The sequence below is a fragment of the Acinonyx jubatus genome, chromosome A2 (assembly GCF_027475565.1).
Source record: "Acinonyx jubatus isolate Ajub_Pintada_27869175 chromosome A2, VMU_Ajub_asm_v1.0, whole genome shotgun sequence".
NCBI classification, from domain to species: domain Eukaryota; kingdom Metazoa; phylum Chordata; class Mammalia; order Carnivora; family Felidae; genus Acinonyx; species Acinonyx jubatus.
In genome coordinates, this window is record NC_069383.1 from 5,676,397 (window position 1) to 5,695,342 (window position 18,946).

Below are 18,946 nucleotides of genomic sequence, written 5' to 3' on the forward strand. Positions count from 1 at the left end.
GAGACAGAACAGACACATGGAGAAGGTTCAGATGAATGAAAGGCTGCCCCCAGAGGAGGGGAAAGAACAGTCTGGGACGCGGGTTCAGCCCCCACCGTCAGTCTCTGAGAAGCCCGCTCGGGTTCCCGTGGTTGGGTTCTGCAGAACCCCCACTTCGAGCTAGCGTGAACGGGGGACCCGCATCTGGGCGTCGCCGTCCTGGCACAGTGGAGACCACAACGACAGCCTGCAGCTCTGCCCGCTCGGGACCGGCGGTCCCCACTGTCCTGGGGCTGCCCCGGGTGGAGCGGTCCCTGCCACCGCTGTGCCCCCAGCTGGGGCCAGCCTGCCGCGGGGCACGTCCGGAAAGCGAGCCGTTTCTTCCCTCCTCGGGAGCGCCGCCAGACCGCGGGTGTGGACCGAGGAAGGGGAGGCACGCAGGCTCCGTCCCCGACACGCCGTGTCCACTTGCCGGCCGGTGGCCGTGGCGCACGCTCGGCAGCGTGGCTGGACGGTCAGATGACACCCGGTCACAGGCGCTCGGGCGGCGTGGTCGCCGGGCATCGCGGGTCCTCGTTCCATCTCCACCGGGGCTGAGCGGCAAGCCGGGGGAGGTTTCTCAGCACAAAAGCAACTGGCCGCGGGAGAGGGGGTGGGTTTTCACGGCTGCTCTTCCACACCCTGGGCGGGTGCCCTGTGGCTCTCCTGCGACACCTGACGGGGCTTCGGGCAGGATCCCTGGTGTTGACTTTGCCGGTGACGGGCCCGTGTGCACGAGGAGCCTGGACTTGCTCCGGTCACTGGAAGACAGCTTCTATGGGCGACTCAGCCAGTGTGTCAGTTAGCCACTCACACGTGCGCATTGCTTCCAGAAACCTCCCCAGCCGTGTGCGGCTGGCAGGGCGCGTGCCGGGCAGCCCCTTGAATTCCACCAGGAGGAGCTGTGGCTGATGCTCCGGCCTCCCCCCCGCCCCCCAAAAACTCCCCGTCTCATTTCTTTCCGCGTCACTGAGGCGTCCGAAGTGTTGCCACCTTCTGCCCATCAGATCCAGTCGGCGCAGTGTCATCAAGGTCGTGGACCAGGAGGTGGCAGGTGGAATGTCGAGGTGACGAGCCTCTGTGCAGAAGCTTTAAGGCGGAGAGGAAGAGGGCGACGTAGCCCGAGGCACGTGGTCCAGGCACCCTGTGCCGGATGCTAGCACGCTGCTTCTGGGGGTCCCCGCAAGTTGCCGTGGAGAGAGTATGCGTCCAGGCAGCAGCGACAGGTTCCCCAAGACGCCACATCTGGGACAGCCACCCAAGAGTGGGGCGGAGGGGGGGGGTGGGCATTAAGGATTAGGTAGGCCTTCCCTACGTAATTTTTTTTTTTAGCAGCACTCTACAAACATAACCATTCTCAATAGACTTGTTTTTTTCAGAGGAGTTTTGGATTCATGGAATAGCTAAGGAATGAGTGTGGAGCTCCCAGACACCCCGTCCCCAGGTCCCCACGTTTCTGCCATCTTCCCTCCACATGGCACACGCTGGTCACGGTTCACGAGATTATCACCGGACTTTTGGCCTAATGTCATTTTTCTGTCCGGGGATCCCACCGAGGTGGTTCTGGAAGGTTTGGTCATCATTTCTCCTTAGGCTCCCCTTGGCCGTGGCAGTTTTTCCAGACTTCCTTTGCTTCTGTGGCCTTAACGGTTTTGAGCAGCGCTGGGCAGATCATTCTGTAGGATACCCTGCTGTCGGCACCGACCTCGCGTTCTTCTCATGGTCAGACTGGGGTTACGAGCATAGGAAGGAAGACCACAGAGGTACGGTGGCATTCTTACCCCGTCATATCAAGGGTGCGTGCTGTTAGCACGTCTTACCACCGTTGACCTTAACATCGGTCACCTGGCCCAGGTCGTCTTCGTCAGGCTTCTCCACTTCCCCGCTGTCCCTCTGAGGAGGAAGCCACTGGGCACAGCCCACGCGTACGGGGTGAGGAGTTGTGTTCCACTTCCTTGGGGGCACAGGAACTGCCCAAGTTAGCTTATGTAGTAAGCTGATTGATACAAGTAATGTATTAATATCCCATTTCTTTATTTGGTCCTGTATGTCAGCAGAGATTTGTAAATACAGGTGTTCCATTCAATTATGATCCATCACTACTTTATTTTTTTGCTCAAACTATTTCAGTCAGTATAATTTTTAGCAATGCCAACGAGAGAGCGAACGGCAGGCATCCAAATAAGTGTTTGCCAAGCACACGTTTGTAGAACATGCAGAAAACAAAGAACGAAGAGCGCTTCATCAAAAGCAAGCTCAGGGAAGGGTGTGATGAGGAGGGGCCACCCAGGGTCATGTGAACTGGGGACCAGAACTGAGATCCGTAAGTGCAGAGGGGACAGGGCTTGCTTGTGTTAAAAGACAGAAGGAAAGAGAAGGCCGGCCTGTTGCTCGGGATTCACGCTGCAGGTGCCAAGAAAGAGGAAGTAAAAGTCTTCAGCTCCTTTTGAACTTTTTCCACGTCAAGGACAATGATCTTCAAAATGGGAAAAGTGCAATAAATGGTGATTGGAGGAACTTGAACCCTCAGATGGGCGTGGAGATTATGAAGGGTAATCTCCGCGCTAAACCAGTTTGCTTTCTGATCCAGATGAATCACGTTCTAGTGTGATAAGGGGTGTAGAAAGCCGATTGCCAGGCTGTCGGTGATCTCGGAGGAATTGTGGAAAGTGGTCTGTCTGTGCCCCAGGCTAGAGATGAAAGAAAACGAGATCCCTCAAAAAATCAAAAAAGCCTGTGGGTAGGGCGCGTGGCCCCAGTCCCAGGTAAGACGTGTGAATGAATTATTCATAAAAGTAAAAGAATAGTAATCGCTAGGAACCAATCATGAATTGACCAAAAAGGCCACAGATAGAGCCCCATTTCCTTTTTGGACTGTTCCATCGGGGTGGTCAAGCCAGGACAGGCAAATCCCGGCTTCAGCCAGATAGCTGACGGAGCCTGGCACGGTGTCCTGGTGGGCAGGACACACAGTGCAGTCAGCTCGGTGCGCAGTTTGATGGCTCACTGTGGGCCTCCAGAGAACGTTCGCTCGTTAAATCTCAGCCTGGAGCACGGTTTCCAGTCGCGTTAGATGCCTGTTGTGCATCGTTTTAAAATCCTCTTAACGCCGCCTGTGACCCCAGCCCCGCCTCACCTCAGGCAGGTCCCTCGGGGTGGGGGTGACCCCCCCCCCCCCGGCCTGCTTTCTCAGCAGAGGATAGAAGCCAGTGGGTAACCGCCTCCACCCTGCACCCTCAGGGCGGGCAGTCCTCAGAAGATCCCACTGGGACTCCGTGGAACGGAGGAGTCAGTCTGCCCTTCCTGGCGGCCACCTCAGCCCCCCGTCGACATACCCTGCCAGCCCGTTTCAGCCCCGTCCTCCACACCTGCTCCTGGGGTCACAATTCCCAGATAAATGACCGCAGGCCAGGCTCTGCTTTCTGGGGAACCCAGGCTAAGAAACATAGGATTCTTTTACTCTAAGCCCGTCAACATTTGGGACGGCGACTTGCCTGCTGACTTCGTTGATGACGTCGTCTAACTTACGGAGGACTTGAGACCAGGTGGGAAAGCTAATCCTAAAATACAGAAAGATTTCTCAACAAGCTAAATAATTCTTAGGACCAGTGAATAAGTAGATGGCATCCAGGACAAAGGAAATTCTAGCACCCGTATTCCCGAAAAGAATAAAAGTGGGGGCAAAGCACGTTGCTCAAACCGGGGGGAAGAGAGGGTGAACCTGCCATGGCCCTGCCCCCAAGGCTTACACTACCTGGCGGGGCCCATGCTGATGCATATGGGTTTTCAAAGTGAGTAGTACAAAAAAAGCTTACGATAGAAAATAGCAGCCTCTGTCCCTGTTCCTTACGCCCTTGTCACACTGCCCGGAAACAACCAGTTCGGCTATGAAATCTAGACTTGATTGCCGTGACACCTCAGTCCAGTAACTTCAGCCGTGTTTTACTTCCGGGTCTGGCGGCCCTGTGTTCCTGCTGCCTGTGTTGCCTCCTTCCTGCCCCCATCCTCCCAGTGTGTCTGGCTGTCAGGGGCCAGTGAAATCCTTCCCGGCGTGCTGGCATTATTCTCTCTCCATTTTGTTCACTGCTGAGCCCAGTGCAAACTGTAGTTAACATTTCCTTTTTTGTACAATTCAGTGTTCTTCCTGGAGTCTAGAACTCTCCTGTGTTTTACTTTGACCATGTACATCTTTTCACACCTTCTGACTTCTTGACGGAATTTTCCGTGTGGTCAGACCTGTCGGACGTGTTTGCAGCTCCATTTGGAGCCACTCCTTCTGGGTCCTTTGTCTTCCTGCTCTGGCTGTCACTGCCAGCCCGCTCATTGCTGTCTCCTGAGCCTTCGCTTCTTGTAACACCTGTCTACTGAACATGTGCTTTCTGCTTCCTTGATCTGTTCCCTCTTTTGGGGGGGCGGCCGGGGGGTGGAGTACATTTTTTCAGGAGCTTCTGTCTTCGCCCACTCGGGCTGCACAAACCCAGCACAGCCTGGGAGCTTGAACAGCAAGAATTTACTTCTCACAGTTAGGGAGGCTGTAAGGCCAAGATAGAGGTGATGGTCGCTTCACCTGCACAGTGAGGGCTCTCTTCCTGGCTTGCAGATGGCTGCCTTCTCACTGTGTCCTCACAGCACAGATCTCTGCCACTAATCCCATCAGGAGGTCCCCAGCCCCAAACCTGATCACCTCCTAAAGGCCCTTCCTCCACGTACTATCAGCATTGGGAGTGAGGGCTCCAACCTGTGAGTTCCGTGGGGACACGTTCAGTGCGGAACACTTGCCGTGGAAGCGTGTACGGGAGATAATTACACGAAATTTTAAATATCTGTGTTTCCCACGCTCACTTTACAGACAGCTGGGTATAGAATTCCATAATGAAAATAATTTTTATTTCGAATTTTGAAGGCATTATTCCCCTGCCTCTGACCATATTAGAAATCTGTTGTGATTTCTTTACATTTTTCTCTACCTTTTATACGTGGCTTTTTTTCCCCTGTGACACTTTTGGGGTTTTCTCTTTCTACTTTGAACTCCAAAATTTCATACTGATGTGCCTCGTTGTGGTGATTCTCTTCACTGAGCCGGGCGGACGGTGTGCCTTTGGAACCCGGCGTTCGCATCCCTCAGGTCTGTATTCCGTGTAGCGTGGCCTCGGTAATTTCCTTCCTGTTTCCTTTCCCTGGAACTTCGACCAGCAAGTCTTGGGCCCCCTGAGTTGGTCCTTTAATATTCTTATCCCGTCTCTCTCTTGGCCTTTTTGTTGTGCTTTTTGGGAGTCTTGTTTTCTCGACCCTTAGGGTAAGACGCAGATAAAACTAGGACTCATCCAGCTTTGTCAAGTGGCTGGTGAGTCTGGCTGGCTGTTCATAGTGAAGAACGAGCTCCAAGAATTTGAGTGGATACGTTGTGTTCACAAGTGGGCTTCTTGGTGAGTTCCACTGATCTTGTTCATCCCGGAACGTTCTCGTCTATTTGTTGCATTTGTGGAGCAGTTTCTCCAGAAAATGGCCCTTTGTCAGCGACGGCAGGTGGCTGTGGTTATTACCTGATCGGAAGCAGCCGTCCTGTTTGTTTCTGGCTCTGTGCCCACCCCCGCCAGGGCCTCCGGTCCTGGGTCTTCCGGGAACAGGGAGAGGCCGCTCAGCTTCTCTCCCACCGGGCTCAGCCCGGCCTCAGGCAGGCCCTTCCTCTTGGTTACTTGTTAACCTCCCCCCTCCCCCACTTTCCACCCGCAGGCCTCCTGGATCATCCCTTTTCCAGCTTATATTCCCTATAGTCTGGGGGTGACCTTCCAGGAGAAACAATTGTCAGGAATGATTTTACTCTGCCATTTTTAAGCCGAAGGAGACACAAGGGAAACCCTGGAAATCACAGAAAGGGGATGAATTAGGTGCTGTGGCAGCAGAGAGAAGGGAGCACCTACTCTGATGGGAGTGACCCGGGGAGGTTTTGCTGTGGTTAGAAGTCCAAGGTCAACTGGGTTTTAACAGGTAGAATTGAAGGGAAGTTCCTTTGAAGCAGACGGGACACTGTGACACAGAAGCAAAAAACAAGAAGTTCAGTTTGTGGGCTGGGGCTGGGCTGCGGAAGGGCTTGGATACCTCACCTGAGAAAGGCTGGACGCCTCCTACGCAGGGGCCAGCTGTCAGACCGGAGAGCTGCCTCCAGGTAGTGTTAAATCCACTGGGCAAGTCCTGATGCAAAAATGTAGTACAAAACCAGATTGGACGGTTCTAAAGAGCTCTAGCTGTTCATCAGCGTTAATTTTGAAAGCCCCACCATCTACTTCATTACTGAAAATCGGGGTAAAACCGTACAGAGAACAGTGAAGCATCAGAGGAACCAGATTCCCATTTTAGGGAACTCAGATGTGCTACTTGGCATGAGACGGCCCAGCTCTCTTGGGGCTTGTTACTATTTTCAGAAATCGTTTCTTTATTAAAATTTTATGTTCCATCGTATCTAATGATCAACATTTGGTTGTTTGAAAATCCTATTAAAAGTACATTTTAGGGGCACCTGTGTGGCTCAGTCATTTGAGCATCCAACTTCGGCTCAGGTCATGATCTTGCAGTTTGTGGGTTCGAACCCCGCACCGGGCTCTGTGCTGACAGCTCGGAGCCTGGAGCCTGGAGCCTGCTTCGGATTCTGTGTCTCCCTCTCCCTCTCTCTCTCTGCCCCTCCCCGGCTCATGCTCTGTCTCTCTCTCTCAAAAAATAAACATTAAAAAAAATTTTTTTAAGTACATTTTTAAACTGACAACACTTTGAGCAAATTGCATTTCAGTTGAAAAGAAATTTTCCGAGGTACTCAAGATCCCCCCAAGAGTTTTTTTCCTGCAAATTGGAGCCAGACTGCACCAGTTTTCCTTTTGTCCTGTTTATCAGTTAACTGGTAACACTCCGTGCCGTCTGTAATTGTGAAGAATTTTCTAAGTCTAGTTTTAAATTGCTTTTCAGCTCCACACACATGGTGTTGAGAAAGCCAAGGTTCAGAAGGAGGTGCAGCCAGACCACAGGAGCCTGCCCTTCTGGGGCCTTGTGACACGGCCCGTGCGAGCGCAAGGGTGTCTCGTCCACCTCACGGTGTTGTCCTGGGTCTGCGGAGGCTGGGACTCCTCCGCGATGTAGGGACATGTCAGCAGTGCCTGTGGGTGGGATCAAAACAGTGGCTGTTTCTGGCCGGATCCCTCTAGGGTGGGAAATTAAAGCATTTATTCTCTTTGGCTCTCGGTGCTGACCCCGTGCCGGATATCCTCACCTACGAGCCCGGTTAGTCCGGTGAGGAAGATATTACCTGTAAGCCTCATCGTGTACCTGCGAACGCCGAGGTTCAGAGAGGGTCAAGGGGGCTCAGTTGGTCGAGTTCCGACCCGGGATCTTGGCTCAGGTCATGATCTCACGGTTCATGAGATTGAGCCCCGCGATGCAGACTCTGCACCGTTTAGAAAAGCAAGCTGAGCTGATAATTTAATGTGTTTTAAAATCGGTTTATCTGTGACTTCTGCCCCATATTCTTTGGCGGTATTTTCTAGGACCGCCATCCGGGATCCCCAGAGCGTCATCCAGATAGAGCTAGCAGACCATACACATTGGCACACCACCCCTGGGGGCCATGTAGTTGCACAAGCGGTATGAACGTCTTTGGGATTCTTGATTCAAGCTGTGGTTCAAAAAATATTTGGGCAGTTTACGGATGCCACTTAGTTGCCGATGCTCTCCCATGTCATCTGATTGGCCCTCGGGACCTCCACATCCTCTTCCCTGCCCTCTGATGATCTTGTAGATCATTGGACACAGTCCGGGACAGGGCTAAGAGAAGCATGCAAAATAATGAATGAGATTCCCTCACCCGCCAGCCGTCCCCGTACTCATGTAAGTGAACCAAGCGTCCACAGAAGTCGTGCCAAACAGAGGCAGAACGTGTCACAATAAAGGCATAAGCAGGTGTTGAATTGTTAACCCTAGTCTGATAGAAAGCCCTGGATTCCTGTAATTCTCTCCTTTCTTTTTACTGTTAAGCTAACGGGTTTGGAATACAGTGGGTGGGGGAAAGAACTTTTTTCTTCCTTAGTTAAAAAGAAAACTATGCCACGTTAAAATTCTTTTTAAAGAAACACAGGGTCACTGTCCCCGCTCCTTAATACAGTCTGATTTTCTGCTTATTTCTCTTTGATCTTTTCCATTTAAACACATATGGTATATAATTATAGCATAAAATTTTATAATCTATGTTTTACACTGCCATAAACCTTTTTTCTTTTTTCTACTTCAACAGAGTCTTCTAATTTTTCTATTTGATGCTTTTTTTCTCATCTCGGTATGCCAGTATTTAATGTTCTCTTTCGTTGGGGGCAGATTTCTTTTCCAATGCCAATAATTAGAAATAATGCGACATTGAACGCCTTTGACTCCTACTCCTAAAATCTAGGATGACTCCATACTTCAGCAGAAAAAGCTAGCGCACAAACCGTATGAATATTTTCACAATTCGTCATACAAACCGAAGCTCAGAAACACAATTTATGGAGCCACACGCGGTTTTACAGCAGCACTTGCTTTAGGTGCTATCACTGAAAAATATTAGCCTTTTTAGCAGCTCTAAATAACACTTTAAATTTGCCTTTATCTTCATTCCTTTGGTTATTAATAAAGGTGAGCCGTCTTCCTGTGTTTATCTGCCGTCCGTATTTAGAGAGTCCTCTTCAGCACTGAGCTTTTGGCTTTTTTTTTTTTTGATGTTTATTTATTATTTTGAGAGAGGGAGACAGAGCATGAGCGGGGGCAGGGCAGAGAGAGAGGGAGACACAGAATCCGAAGCAGGCTCCAGGCTCTGAGCTGTCAGCACAGAGCCCGACGCGGGGCTCGAACCCACAAACCCGCGAGATCATGACCCTGAGCCAAAGTCAGACGCTTAACCGACTGAGCCACCCAGGCGCCCCTGAGCTTTTGGCTTTTAACGAACCATCCGCTCTGGTGCCTGAACCTGGCTTGGGATCCCAGAGGGGGCCTGTCGGGGTGATTCACAGAGATGCCAGATGTGAGCACTGCCCGAACGGGGCCCAGCCTGTGACAGGCACACGCTGAATGTTTATGCTGAGTGTTATTATGGTCCCAGGACCATAATGAAAGTACGTGTGTATTACGCATTTCATACCTTTTCTTTCTCAGCTTCCAGGAAATGAGAAAGTACACTTGTTTGCTTTGTTATTGAACATAGGAAAAACAGATTTTCGTTTCAAGTCATTTGGTGTCACTTCAGCATTTTCAGATGAACTGACAACCACATCAAGGAGAAATTGCACTGAAATTTAATTCTTTTATATGGTTTAAATCATATAAAGTCTCTGTGTATGCCAAAGTCTTTAGATACAATGAACAAAGAACATTTTTGAAGTTGCTTGCATTGTTTCCATTTAAAAGATCTCCAGTCCCTGTAGGCTTCTGTATTTTTGCTGGTGGTAACAAACTCAGCTCTCTTGGGCCTGTCCAACTTACAGAAGTTGACATCGAAGATAACTGGTAAGATCTGGTTGGCTATTTTAGTTGAAGGTATTTTTCTCCCTGACACGTGGACTTGAAAGTCTGTTCTGTTTCTCCCGTTTGCCTCCAGGTGAAAAAGGCCTTCTTTGCCTTAGTAGCCAATGGTGTCCGAGCAGCGCCGCTGTGGGAGAGTAAGAAACAAAGTTTTGTAGGTAAGCAGCGCGGGCCGGGTTGAGAGCTGAAATGGCAACCTGAAAGGCCAAATGCCGAAGGTATTGTAATAGGCCCTGGTTTGGAATTCAGCCTAGAAAACTTGCTGCCAAGTTAAAGAACTTTCCGGCTTTTACATCCCGGCTGAGGCGGGGCCGCTGGGAAATTCAAAACACTTACGTACCCCTACTGAGTTTCTTTCTCCTATTTATTTATTCATCCAGTTTCTTTTGATTCAGTGCCCTTTTGGCTCCCAAAGGACCTTATGTGCCTTTGCCAGTTCCTGCGAGCCCGGGGGTAGGGTCCACGGGCGACGCTGTGCTCAGACACCTGACTTCGCGTGTGTGCACAGGCCCGCGGTCAGTCCCTGCTTGTCTGCCACACACCTTCTTGACGGTGCGGACGAAGTGACACAGGCCTGACGCCCGAGCCAGATCACCTCCGTACTGTTAGAAAAGTCCCGTAACTTACGATATCTGAATCCGTCACTTCTCATTTTGTAACTCGTAGCAGACAGTGAGCACGGTCTCTCCTCGTGGACATCACGTTGTTTTGAAATTACCAGTGTACATGTGCCTGCCTGCCTAGGTTACAGTTTCAGTCTCAGGGAAAAGTTTCCTGTCGTCTTCATCTTAGGATGAAGCACGTAGGAAGCACTTCGTGGCCCTTAATAAATAGGCACTAAATAAGCACTTAGACACTCTTTATAGAATGCTTCTCAGGAAACAATCCACCTGCCCCCAGAAAGGTCACGCGTCTAAAGCTTACAGAATACTTCATCTTATTTTAAAGTATTTCCAGTTATTTACATAGCTGCAAGTCTTTTGTGATGTTTTCTATTAATCAGTAAGTTTTCCATCACTGAATTGCCAAACACTGTGGTTGCTTCCATTGTACTCACCATCCGGTCTATTTTCAGCTACGTTTGTCTTGGTTTGTTGTAGATAATTAACAGGTTAATAGCCCTAAGTAATATATTATTAAACCGTGCTTGATACCTTTAAAGTATATTTTAGAAGCTTTTCTAGTAAATATTTTTGCTTACCATTCGAAATTTTTCATAGTTTTATATTTAACATACAATTCTCTGTTCCAGGAATGCTAACAATTACAGATTTCATAAATATACTACATAGATACTATAAATCACCCATGGTAAGTGCCAGAAATCCTTATGTCCGTAATCGGAGCTGTATATTTCTGCGTGTGTGTGTTGGGGGGGGGGGGGTGGATTTTTACAAATAGAAGCGCAGGTCAATCGCAGAGGTCAGTTAGTCCCTGAACTTATGATCTTTCACGGCATGATGGGCGTGCTGGGGCGCTGTGACTGCACGGACCCAGGAATGAAGGCAGCCCTTCCCACAGCCTGCTGCGGGTGACAGTCCATGGCAGCATCCCTCTGCAGATGACAGTGCCGCAGAGTGTATCTTCCTGGGCCTCTTGCTGCGAGAGCAGCTTCGTGCAGTCACCCCCTAAATTCTTCTAACAAGAACAATATGTACTCTCTGGTTTCAAAGAAGTAAATCTTAAAATTGGACAAATTCAGTTTTGACATTTTTCTGCCAGTTACAAAAGGACTGGTTAATTTTAGTGGGAGCACTCCCTCGTCCCTGGTCCAGCTGTTTTGTAAGAGCACCATTTGAGAACCACATGATGGCCTTTGTCTAACACTATGATTTTTGTGATTCTACCAGCTTGTTTGGTTTTGTTGCTTTGGGCGGCTGATTGCTTTGTCGGGGGGGGGGGGGGCGGGGAGGGGTGTTTTGTGTTTGTTTTTTCGGCAGGGGTGGGCGAGGACAGAATTACGTAATTTTTTTCCTTCATACTATTTTGGGTATCTAAAAGGTAAAAAGACGATTCAGTCAATATTCTTTTTACGTGTAACGGTTAATATTGCCCAATAACTAAATTCCTACGTAAAAGAAAAGACATGAGACCTACTCTTAGAACTAAGTTTTACCAAAGATTTTGTAAGTATCCCATACTTATTTCGCGTGACGTGTCTGATTTCTGAAATACTACCAATGCCGGTGAATATTGGTTTTCTTTATAGTGGTCACATGTCTGCTTCTGAACTAGCAAGATCAACACAAGGATGATTATTAACTGGATGTATTTTGATAAAATGCAGCTAACCCCCGCATTAAAAATCTCAGCAGTAGTTATCAGTTAAGCCAAAGTTTTTATAAAACATTTGTCTAAATATACAGGCCCCAATTTTTTTTATTATAATCGACATACAGTGTCAGTTTCAGGGGTGCAACATGGTGATTCAGTATCTTTACATGTTACAAACTGATCACACCAGGTCCAGTTGTACCGTCTGTCACCATACTAAGTTATTACAATTTTATTGACTATATTCCCGTGACTAATTTTATAACTGGAAATTTGTACCTCTTAATCCCTTCCACCCATTTCTCTTGTCCCTTCCCCCTCCTTCCCCTCTGGTGGCCACCAGTTTGTTCTCTGTATCTATGAGTATATTTCTGTTCTGTTTGATTTTTAGATTCTGCATATGAGTGAAATCATAGTGTTTGTCTTTCTCTGACTTCACTTTATTTCACTTATTTGACTATGTCTCTGACTTATTTCTCTAGAATTTCACTCTAGGTCCATCCACGTTGTCACATTTAAATGGCGGCATTTGTTCATTATAACTGAGTAGCATTCCTGTGTGTGTGTGTGCGTGTGAGCACCACATTTTCTTTACTCATTCATCGACTGATGGACATTTGAATTGCTTCCAGGTCTTGGCTCTTACAACTCATGCTGCAGCAAGTGTGGGGATAAATACATCTTTTCAAATTAGTATTTGGTTTTTTTGGCAGGTGGAAGAGGGGTTTCCAGGAAACCACCTGGAGTGGAATTGCCAGATCCTGTGGTAGCTGTGTTGTTCATTTTTTGGGGACCCTCCACACTGATTTCCACAGTGGCTGCACCAGTTTGCATTCTTAGCAACGGTGCACGAGGGTTCCTTGGTCTCCACATCCTCACCAACCCCTGTTGTTTCTTGTGTTTTTTATTTTAGCCATCCCGACAGGCGAGATCTCATTGTGGTTTGGGGTTGTATTTGCCTGATGGCTAATGATGTTGAGCATCTTCTCAAATGTTTATTGGGGGGCCAGCTTTTAAACTTGGTGAGAGTGTTCATCTCTGGTTTGGTTCTCTTACTGCTGGGATCTCCGTGGAATCCCTGGTGGCTGGTGGCTTAGTGAGGACTGTCCATTCTGCCTGGTAAAGACACAGCGTCTTGGTCAGTCTTTGCCTGGCCTCACGTCCGCTTACCCCGGCCGTGCCCAGCTTAGTACTCCGTCCAAAGCTCAGGATCTCTGCACTGCCGTCCCCTCTTGTCGTGGACAGCTCCTCCTCGTCCGGTTCTCTGCCCGCAAATTCCGCCTGCCCAGACTTTGACTCCTGTCTCCCTGACTCAGCGGGACTGTCATGCCCTGGCTGGGTCAGCTGCCTGCACTGCAGTCCAGAGAAAGAGGTGGGGATCATGGGGCTCGGTCTGCTTGCTTCCCTTCTCCCGGGGCTGACGGTCTGGCCGGTCCTGCCCTGCCTGTTGCCTGACGTCTGAAAACAGTCATTTCACATACTTTTTTCCATTTTCTGGTTGTTTGCAGCTGGAGACTAAGGGTAGTGCCTTCCTCTCCATCACGGCTGACTGCGCTCTGTCGATGTTTTCTGTACCTCTCTGCCCTGGATGTTTCTGGCTGCTGTGTGCATTTCAGTATCGACTTGAACACCATCTGTTGAGAGTTAAACGCTGAACTTTTAGGGTAACCAAAGATCCACTTCATCTACCCTTATTTTTGTTTTAAACCAAATGAAGAGTAAAAAGAACAAGTATTCATAGTTTTTTAAACCAACCCGCCCAGATGCCGTCTCTCGCTGCTCTCTGGACCTGCGTGCTGCGCCCCCACCCCACCCCACCCCACCCCACCCCTGCAGTCTGCCTGGTTCCCTCCTGCGTTGTGTCATTCGGTCCTATCGTGACCGTTCTGCCGTGACGGGCCATCGCAGTTGTTGTTCAATGACACTGTCATTACTTCATCTTCATTTTTGAAGAAGGCTTTTGTTGCATCATAGAAGCTGAGTTGATAGTTGTTTTTAACACGTCCATGATGCAGCTCCTCCCCGGTGCTTCCGGTAAGAGGTCAGTAGACCTGTTCATTCTTACGCGTTCCGTAGAATACGCTGTTTCTTTCTGGCTTGAGATTGTCTCTCTAACTCGGGGCTTCAGCAGTAGCAGGGACATGCCCGGGTTTGGTTTTCTGTGTCTTTGTCCCGCTCCAGGTTTGCTGAGTTTCCGTGATCTCCTAAGTTGGTTTTTCACTGAGTTGGGAAGTTTCTGGCTGCTGTTTCTTCAGATATTTTTCCTTTCTCATCCCCTCTCCTCTGGGACGTCAGGCATAGGAGCATCGGGCCACTTGACCACGGTGTTCATCTTTCAGGGCTCAGCATCATTGACCTGTCTTCATTTGCTACTTGCCGATTCTCCCTTGGGTGATCTCCAGCCTTATTTTCAAACCTTGTTCCTATTGAATTTTCAGTGAGATTGGGAGCTCACACTTGAAAGATTTTGTGGCGTCTTCGTAAAATTTTCTGTGGCTGATCTTCCACAAAATGGAAACGGAACTCTTAAACCATAATTTTCACATATATTTCGGAAAGAACTTTTCCTCTGAGCGAGAGCCAACGCCACCGCTGCCCCTCTCAACCACTGTGGTTACGGAAACGTAGGTACTGGATGCCTCTTTTTAACTGTTAAATTTTGTACTCGAGAACGGTGGCCGTGCAGTGTTACTCGCGCTTGGTGTTGGTGACACTTCTCGTTTCTCCTCTCCTTCTGAGCTGACCTGCTGGGCTCCTTCTCTTCCTGCCTCCCCGTAATTCCTAATTGTGGATATTTTCTAAAGGTTAGCCTTTGGCCTTCTTCTCGTCTGTGTGGCTGCTCTTCCCCAACTTCATGTTCACACTCTCCTTTCTGTCCTCCTCCTTGTCCTTAGGCCCCTGCCAGTTGAAAGTCTAGACTTTCAGAATCCTACTCCTGGGTCACCTTAGTGATGGAGAGTTCCCTGTATCAGTCACCTCTGACAGAATTAGTCACTCTTTCTCTGCACCCGTTAATGCCCTTATGGCACTTTTCATGCTGCATTCTCATTAGTCGTAAGGCAGCGTTTCTCTGCTGGGAGCCATCTTGCCCCCTCGCGCCCCCCCCCGCCCCCGGCCCAGGGGACATTTGACAACATCTGGAGATATTTGGGGTCACAGCTAGAAGGGCAGGGTGGTTCTGGTGTCTGGCGGGCAGAGGCCAGGGATGCTGCTTAATAGCCTACAGGGTACAGGACGGTCCCTACAACAAAAAGTCACCTAGCCTAAAATGTCACTAGCGCCAGGGTTGAGAAATGCTGTTATGGGGGGATCTGAATCTCTGGCTAGATTTTGAGTTCTCTGAGGTAGAAGGTAGAGACTGTATCTTACTCATCTTTGTATCTTACACACACACACACCCTTCCCATCATGCCAGGGCCAAACACACCTGGTTCATAATAGACACTCACGTTGGTGAAACTGCATCGACGCTGGCGACTGTGGCTGAAGACCTTCGGGCCCGTGCAGGCAGGACGCAGGGAGGCCTCTGCTCAGCTGAGTGTGTCTTCTCAGGACTTCCAGAGGGAGGCCTGGAGCTATAGTTTCTGTTTGTAAACTATGTTCGACCATATCCTTGAAGAACAAAACCTTGGGACGCCTGGGTGGCTCAGCCGGTTCAGCGTCCAGCCCTTGATTTCGGATCAGGTCACGATCTCATGGTTTGTAAGTTCGGGCCCCACCCCGGGCTCCGTGCTGATGGTGCAGCACCTGCTTGGGATTCTCTTCCCCTCTCTCTGCCCCTCTCCTGCTCGCTCTCTCTGTTTCTCTCTGAAAAATAAACTTAAAAAAAAAAAACAAAAACAAAAACCAGAATCTTGCCATTTGCAACATGGAGGGCTCCAGAGCGTATTATGCTAAGTAAGTAAGTCAGAGAAAGACACATAACATGTGATTTCACTCATGTGTGGAATTTAAGAAACAAAACAGCTGAACATAAGGGGAAACAAAAAGAGGCAAAACATAAAACAGACTCTTAACGATAGAGAGCAAAGCGAAGGGGGCTGGAGGGAGGTGGGCGGAGGGATGGGCTAGATGGGGGATGGGCATTAAGGAGGGCACTTGTGATGAGCACTGGGGGTTGTATGGAAGTGATGAATCACTCATTCTCTTCGTGAAACTAATATCACACCGTATGTTAACTGGAACTTAAAAACTTGAAACAAACAAAAAAAAACCCACGCCCTCACCTTCCCTTGACCTTCGGTTCAGCTTTCCTCTCTGGTGTGGATATTTACTGCTCCGTCACCTAGCATCAGAACTGGGCGGGGGTGGGGGACTTTTTACCTACCGGTCTCTCTCTCTCTCCTGTTAAATTAATCTCTGAACCTTTCGGTCCTTCTTCCTGTGGCCCCTGTATCACCCCGATCACGGTTCTAGACCTCACCACCCGAGACTCGGTTTCCCATCTGGCGCTGGTGCTGTGAAAGCCTCCTCCTTAGAGCCTTACCATCACGTCATTCGCTACTTAAACCCGTCAGGGCTGACCCGGCCTCGTCTCCCGGGCCAGGCAGCCCCCCGGGCCATGGGGCGGTCGAGTGAGCATGAGGCCACGTTGGTCCCCAGCCCTCACTCCAGCCCTGCATGTCCTCCGTGTTCCTTGAGCAGGGGCGAGTCTTTCCTCTCCAGGCCTTTACTCGAGTTTTTGTGCTTTTTGTAAAGCCCACTCGCCATGCAGGGCCTGGCTGAAATCTTCCTCCTCGACACTTCCCTGGCCTGACCTCTGGTCGTCTCTACCTTGTGTGTGTCCCCGTACTCAGCCTTTTAGAGGGTGACCTCCTACAGTTGACTGTTGAACAACACCCTAACTCTGGGGAAGTCACACATTACACAGAGTTTCGACGGCGCGGGGGTCGGCAGCCCTGACCCCGCGTCGCTGTAGGGTCGGTGGCATTTTTATCTAGGACTGCCTTGATGCTGCTGCCCTCTGGATTTTGAGCTCCAAGAAGAGGCCACGTTTTCTTATTTCAGGTGCCCCCTTGAGTCCCAGCACAACGCTGATAGAAGTAAGGCGTAGTGATTTTTTCAAACACTGAGCCGGGAGGGGAGGCCACAGGGGGGCGCCTCGGAGAACCACCGTCTTGGGCCAGGCCCTCTATTTCCTGTTCTCTCCTGGGACGCTCGCAGAAGCCGTATCTGGAGGGCATTTGCACGCACTCGTCTTGGAAGGGAAGCAGATGGAGAGGTTAAATAACTTGGCCAAGAAGAGCAACTAAGAAAGTGGTAGGGCTAGCCTCGAGATTTGAAACAAAGCTGAACAACTCCAAAGTGACTGTATTATACTGTGCTGTTTAACCCTCCAGGTATTTTATCCCCTTCCTACCCTGGGGAAACAGGTCGATACGGTCCAGGCACAAATTGACCTAACGGCTTTATTTTAGCACGATGTAACCACTTGTCCTTTTTAAATTAGAGATGCTAAACATTTTCTGTACCCTGAAAAAGAGGGAATCGGGCATGTATGTCCATACGTGTTTTAAAATTTAAGCGGATCAGAAATGTTTCTATTAGATTCATGAAAATATTACCCTAGTTTCTGTTTTAAATTTAACACTTTTTATTTTTTTAAGTAATTTCTACGCCGAGTGTGGGGCTCCGACTCACAACCCTGACATCAGGAGTCCCGTGCCCCACTAACTGAGCCAGCCAGGCACCCCTATTGTATTTTAAGTTTAGAAAACATTTATCTTTCAAGAAACGTAGAGCACTTTATGTTTCTAATTTATATTTCCAGTATTTTCGAATTATCTTGACTGTTTCCATCTGCCGAATTATGGGACTCCACAGTAGTTATGAAATCATTTTTTTCTTATGTTGTATATGTTAACGTTTGTAAATAAGAATTTTTCTCGTTTGCAGGTACAGATCTATGAATTAGAGGAACATAAGATTGAAACATGGAGGGGTAAGCACTATTGGGTGTTAAAAATCTTTTAGGATCAGGAAAAAAATGTGTGTAAAACATGTCTTAGCTTCGCAGATCCTTTTCTCTTTGCCTAAGAAATTATGTGATTAAAACATTTATTTCTATTTTAATCTTGAGTAGTGTGCTATTATTATTGTAAACACCATCTGTTCTGTTTACTAGGGGATCCTATAACAAGTCCTCACACTAAGGCTGGGATAGAAAGACAGTGAACTAACCATTGCCCTGGTCACTGCCCCCCACAGAGCCACCACTGACTGCTAAGGATTACCCTCCTTGCCCACAGATTTATCTGTCTATAGAAAATGCACCAGGCGAGTGCTTAAGATGAACAAAATTAAGGATCCGATCTCAAATTTAATCATTATTTCTTTATCATGGAGAAACACAGAACAAATGAACCTTAAACTAGAAGGTGTGAATAAAATGACATGAAAAAGGAACCCTTCGAAGTCACAGTACCTTTTCCACAATGGATCCATTTTTTAAATTCTGATTTCACGATCGTGAAATTGGTCTGTCTTAGCGAGCCCCGTCACGCTGGATTGATGGAGGGGGCACAGGGCCCGTCACTGGGATGGGACAGGACTCACTGAGGAAGGCAGTCGGACCGACATTGAGGAGAGGCCTTTGTAGGGTGTTCAGAGAAGAGCCTGGCTAGAAATGGAGGGACCGGTAGATAGAAATGTTTTGATTAATAATTTGCTTGGAACGATGAGCAACCTTTGTGACCAGCAGCCGCAAAATCTGAACATCCGTGGGAATTCTCTAAAGGGCTAGCGGCTCCTTCACTCCATTTGACTTGAAAGTTGCGCTGAGCGATGTATTTGATTTAGAATGGCTTTGTCAAGTCACACAAGACAGAGTCAACATGGGATCTGTATCTTAGCACTGCCTGTTAGGAAGTGAATATATAACTGAACACCAAGACAGATCCCCCCGATCAGATTCTACTGCATTATAAGTAACGTTAGACTAAGATTTAAGTATATTTACAGTTTGACGTGAGATGGTGTTCATTCAGTGGTAATAATGGTAACGTCAAGATCCTACTTCATGCTTTTCTGTATAGAAACCTCAGCGAGGCAGATTTCATTACAGTGGGTCTTTAGGAAGATAGTTTCTACAGACTCCCAAGATCCCCAAGATGCAGGTTTT

The 18,946-nt window shown here is 48.7% G+C and overlaps 1 protein-coding gene across 12 annotated transcripts in view; it reads left to right on the top strand.

The window, feature by feature from the left end:
* The window catches only part of PRKAG2 (protein kinase AMP-activated non-catalytic subunit gamma 2), a 258,595-nt gene that overhangs the window by 222,699 nt on the left and 16,950 nt on the right, over positions 1–18,946 (top strand). For all 12 annotated transcript variants that reach the window (XM_027051158.2, XM_027051161.2, XM_027051160.2 and 9 more), the window contains 3 exons: positions 9,629–9,710; positions 10,805–10,863; positions 17,722–17,767. In XM_027051158.2, coding sequence (XP_026906959.1) covers positions 9,629–9,710; positions 10,805–10,863; positions 17,722–17,767 — 187 coding nt within the window. The remainder of the gene's footprint in view (positions 1–9,628; positions 9,711–10,804; positions 10,864–17,721; positions 17,768–18,946) is intronic.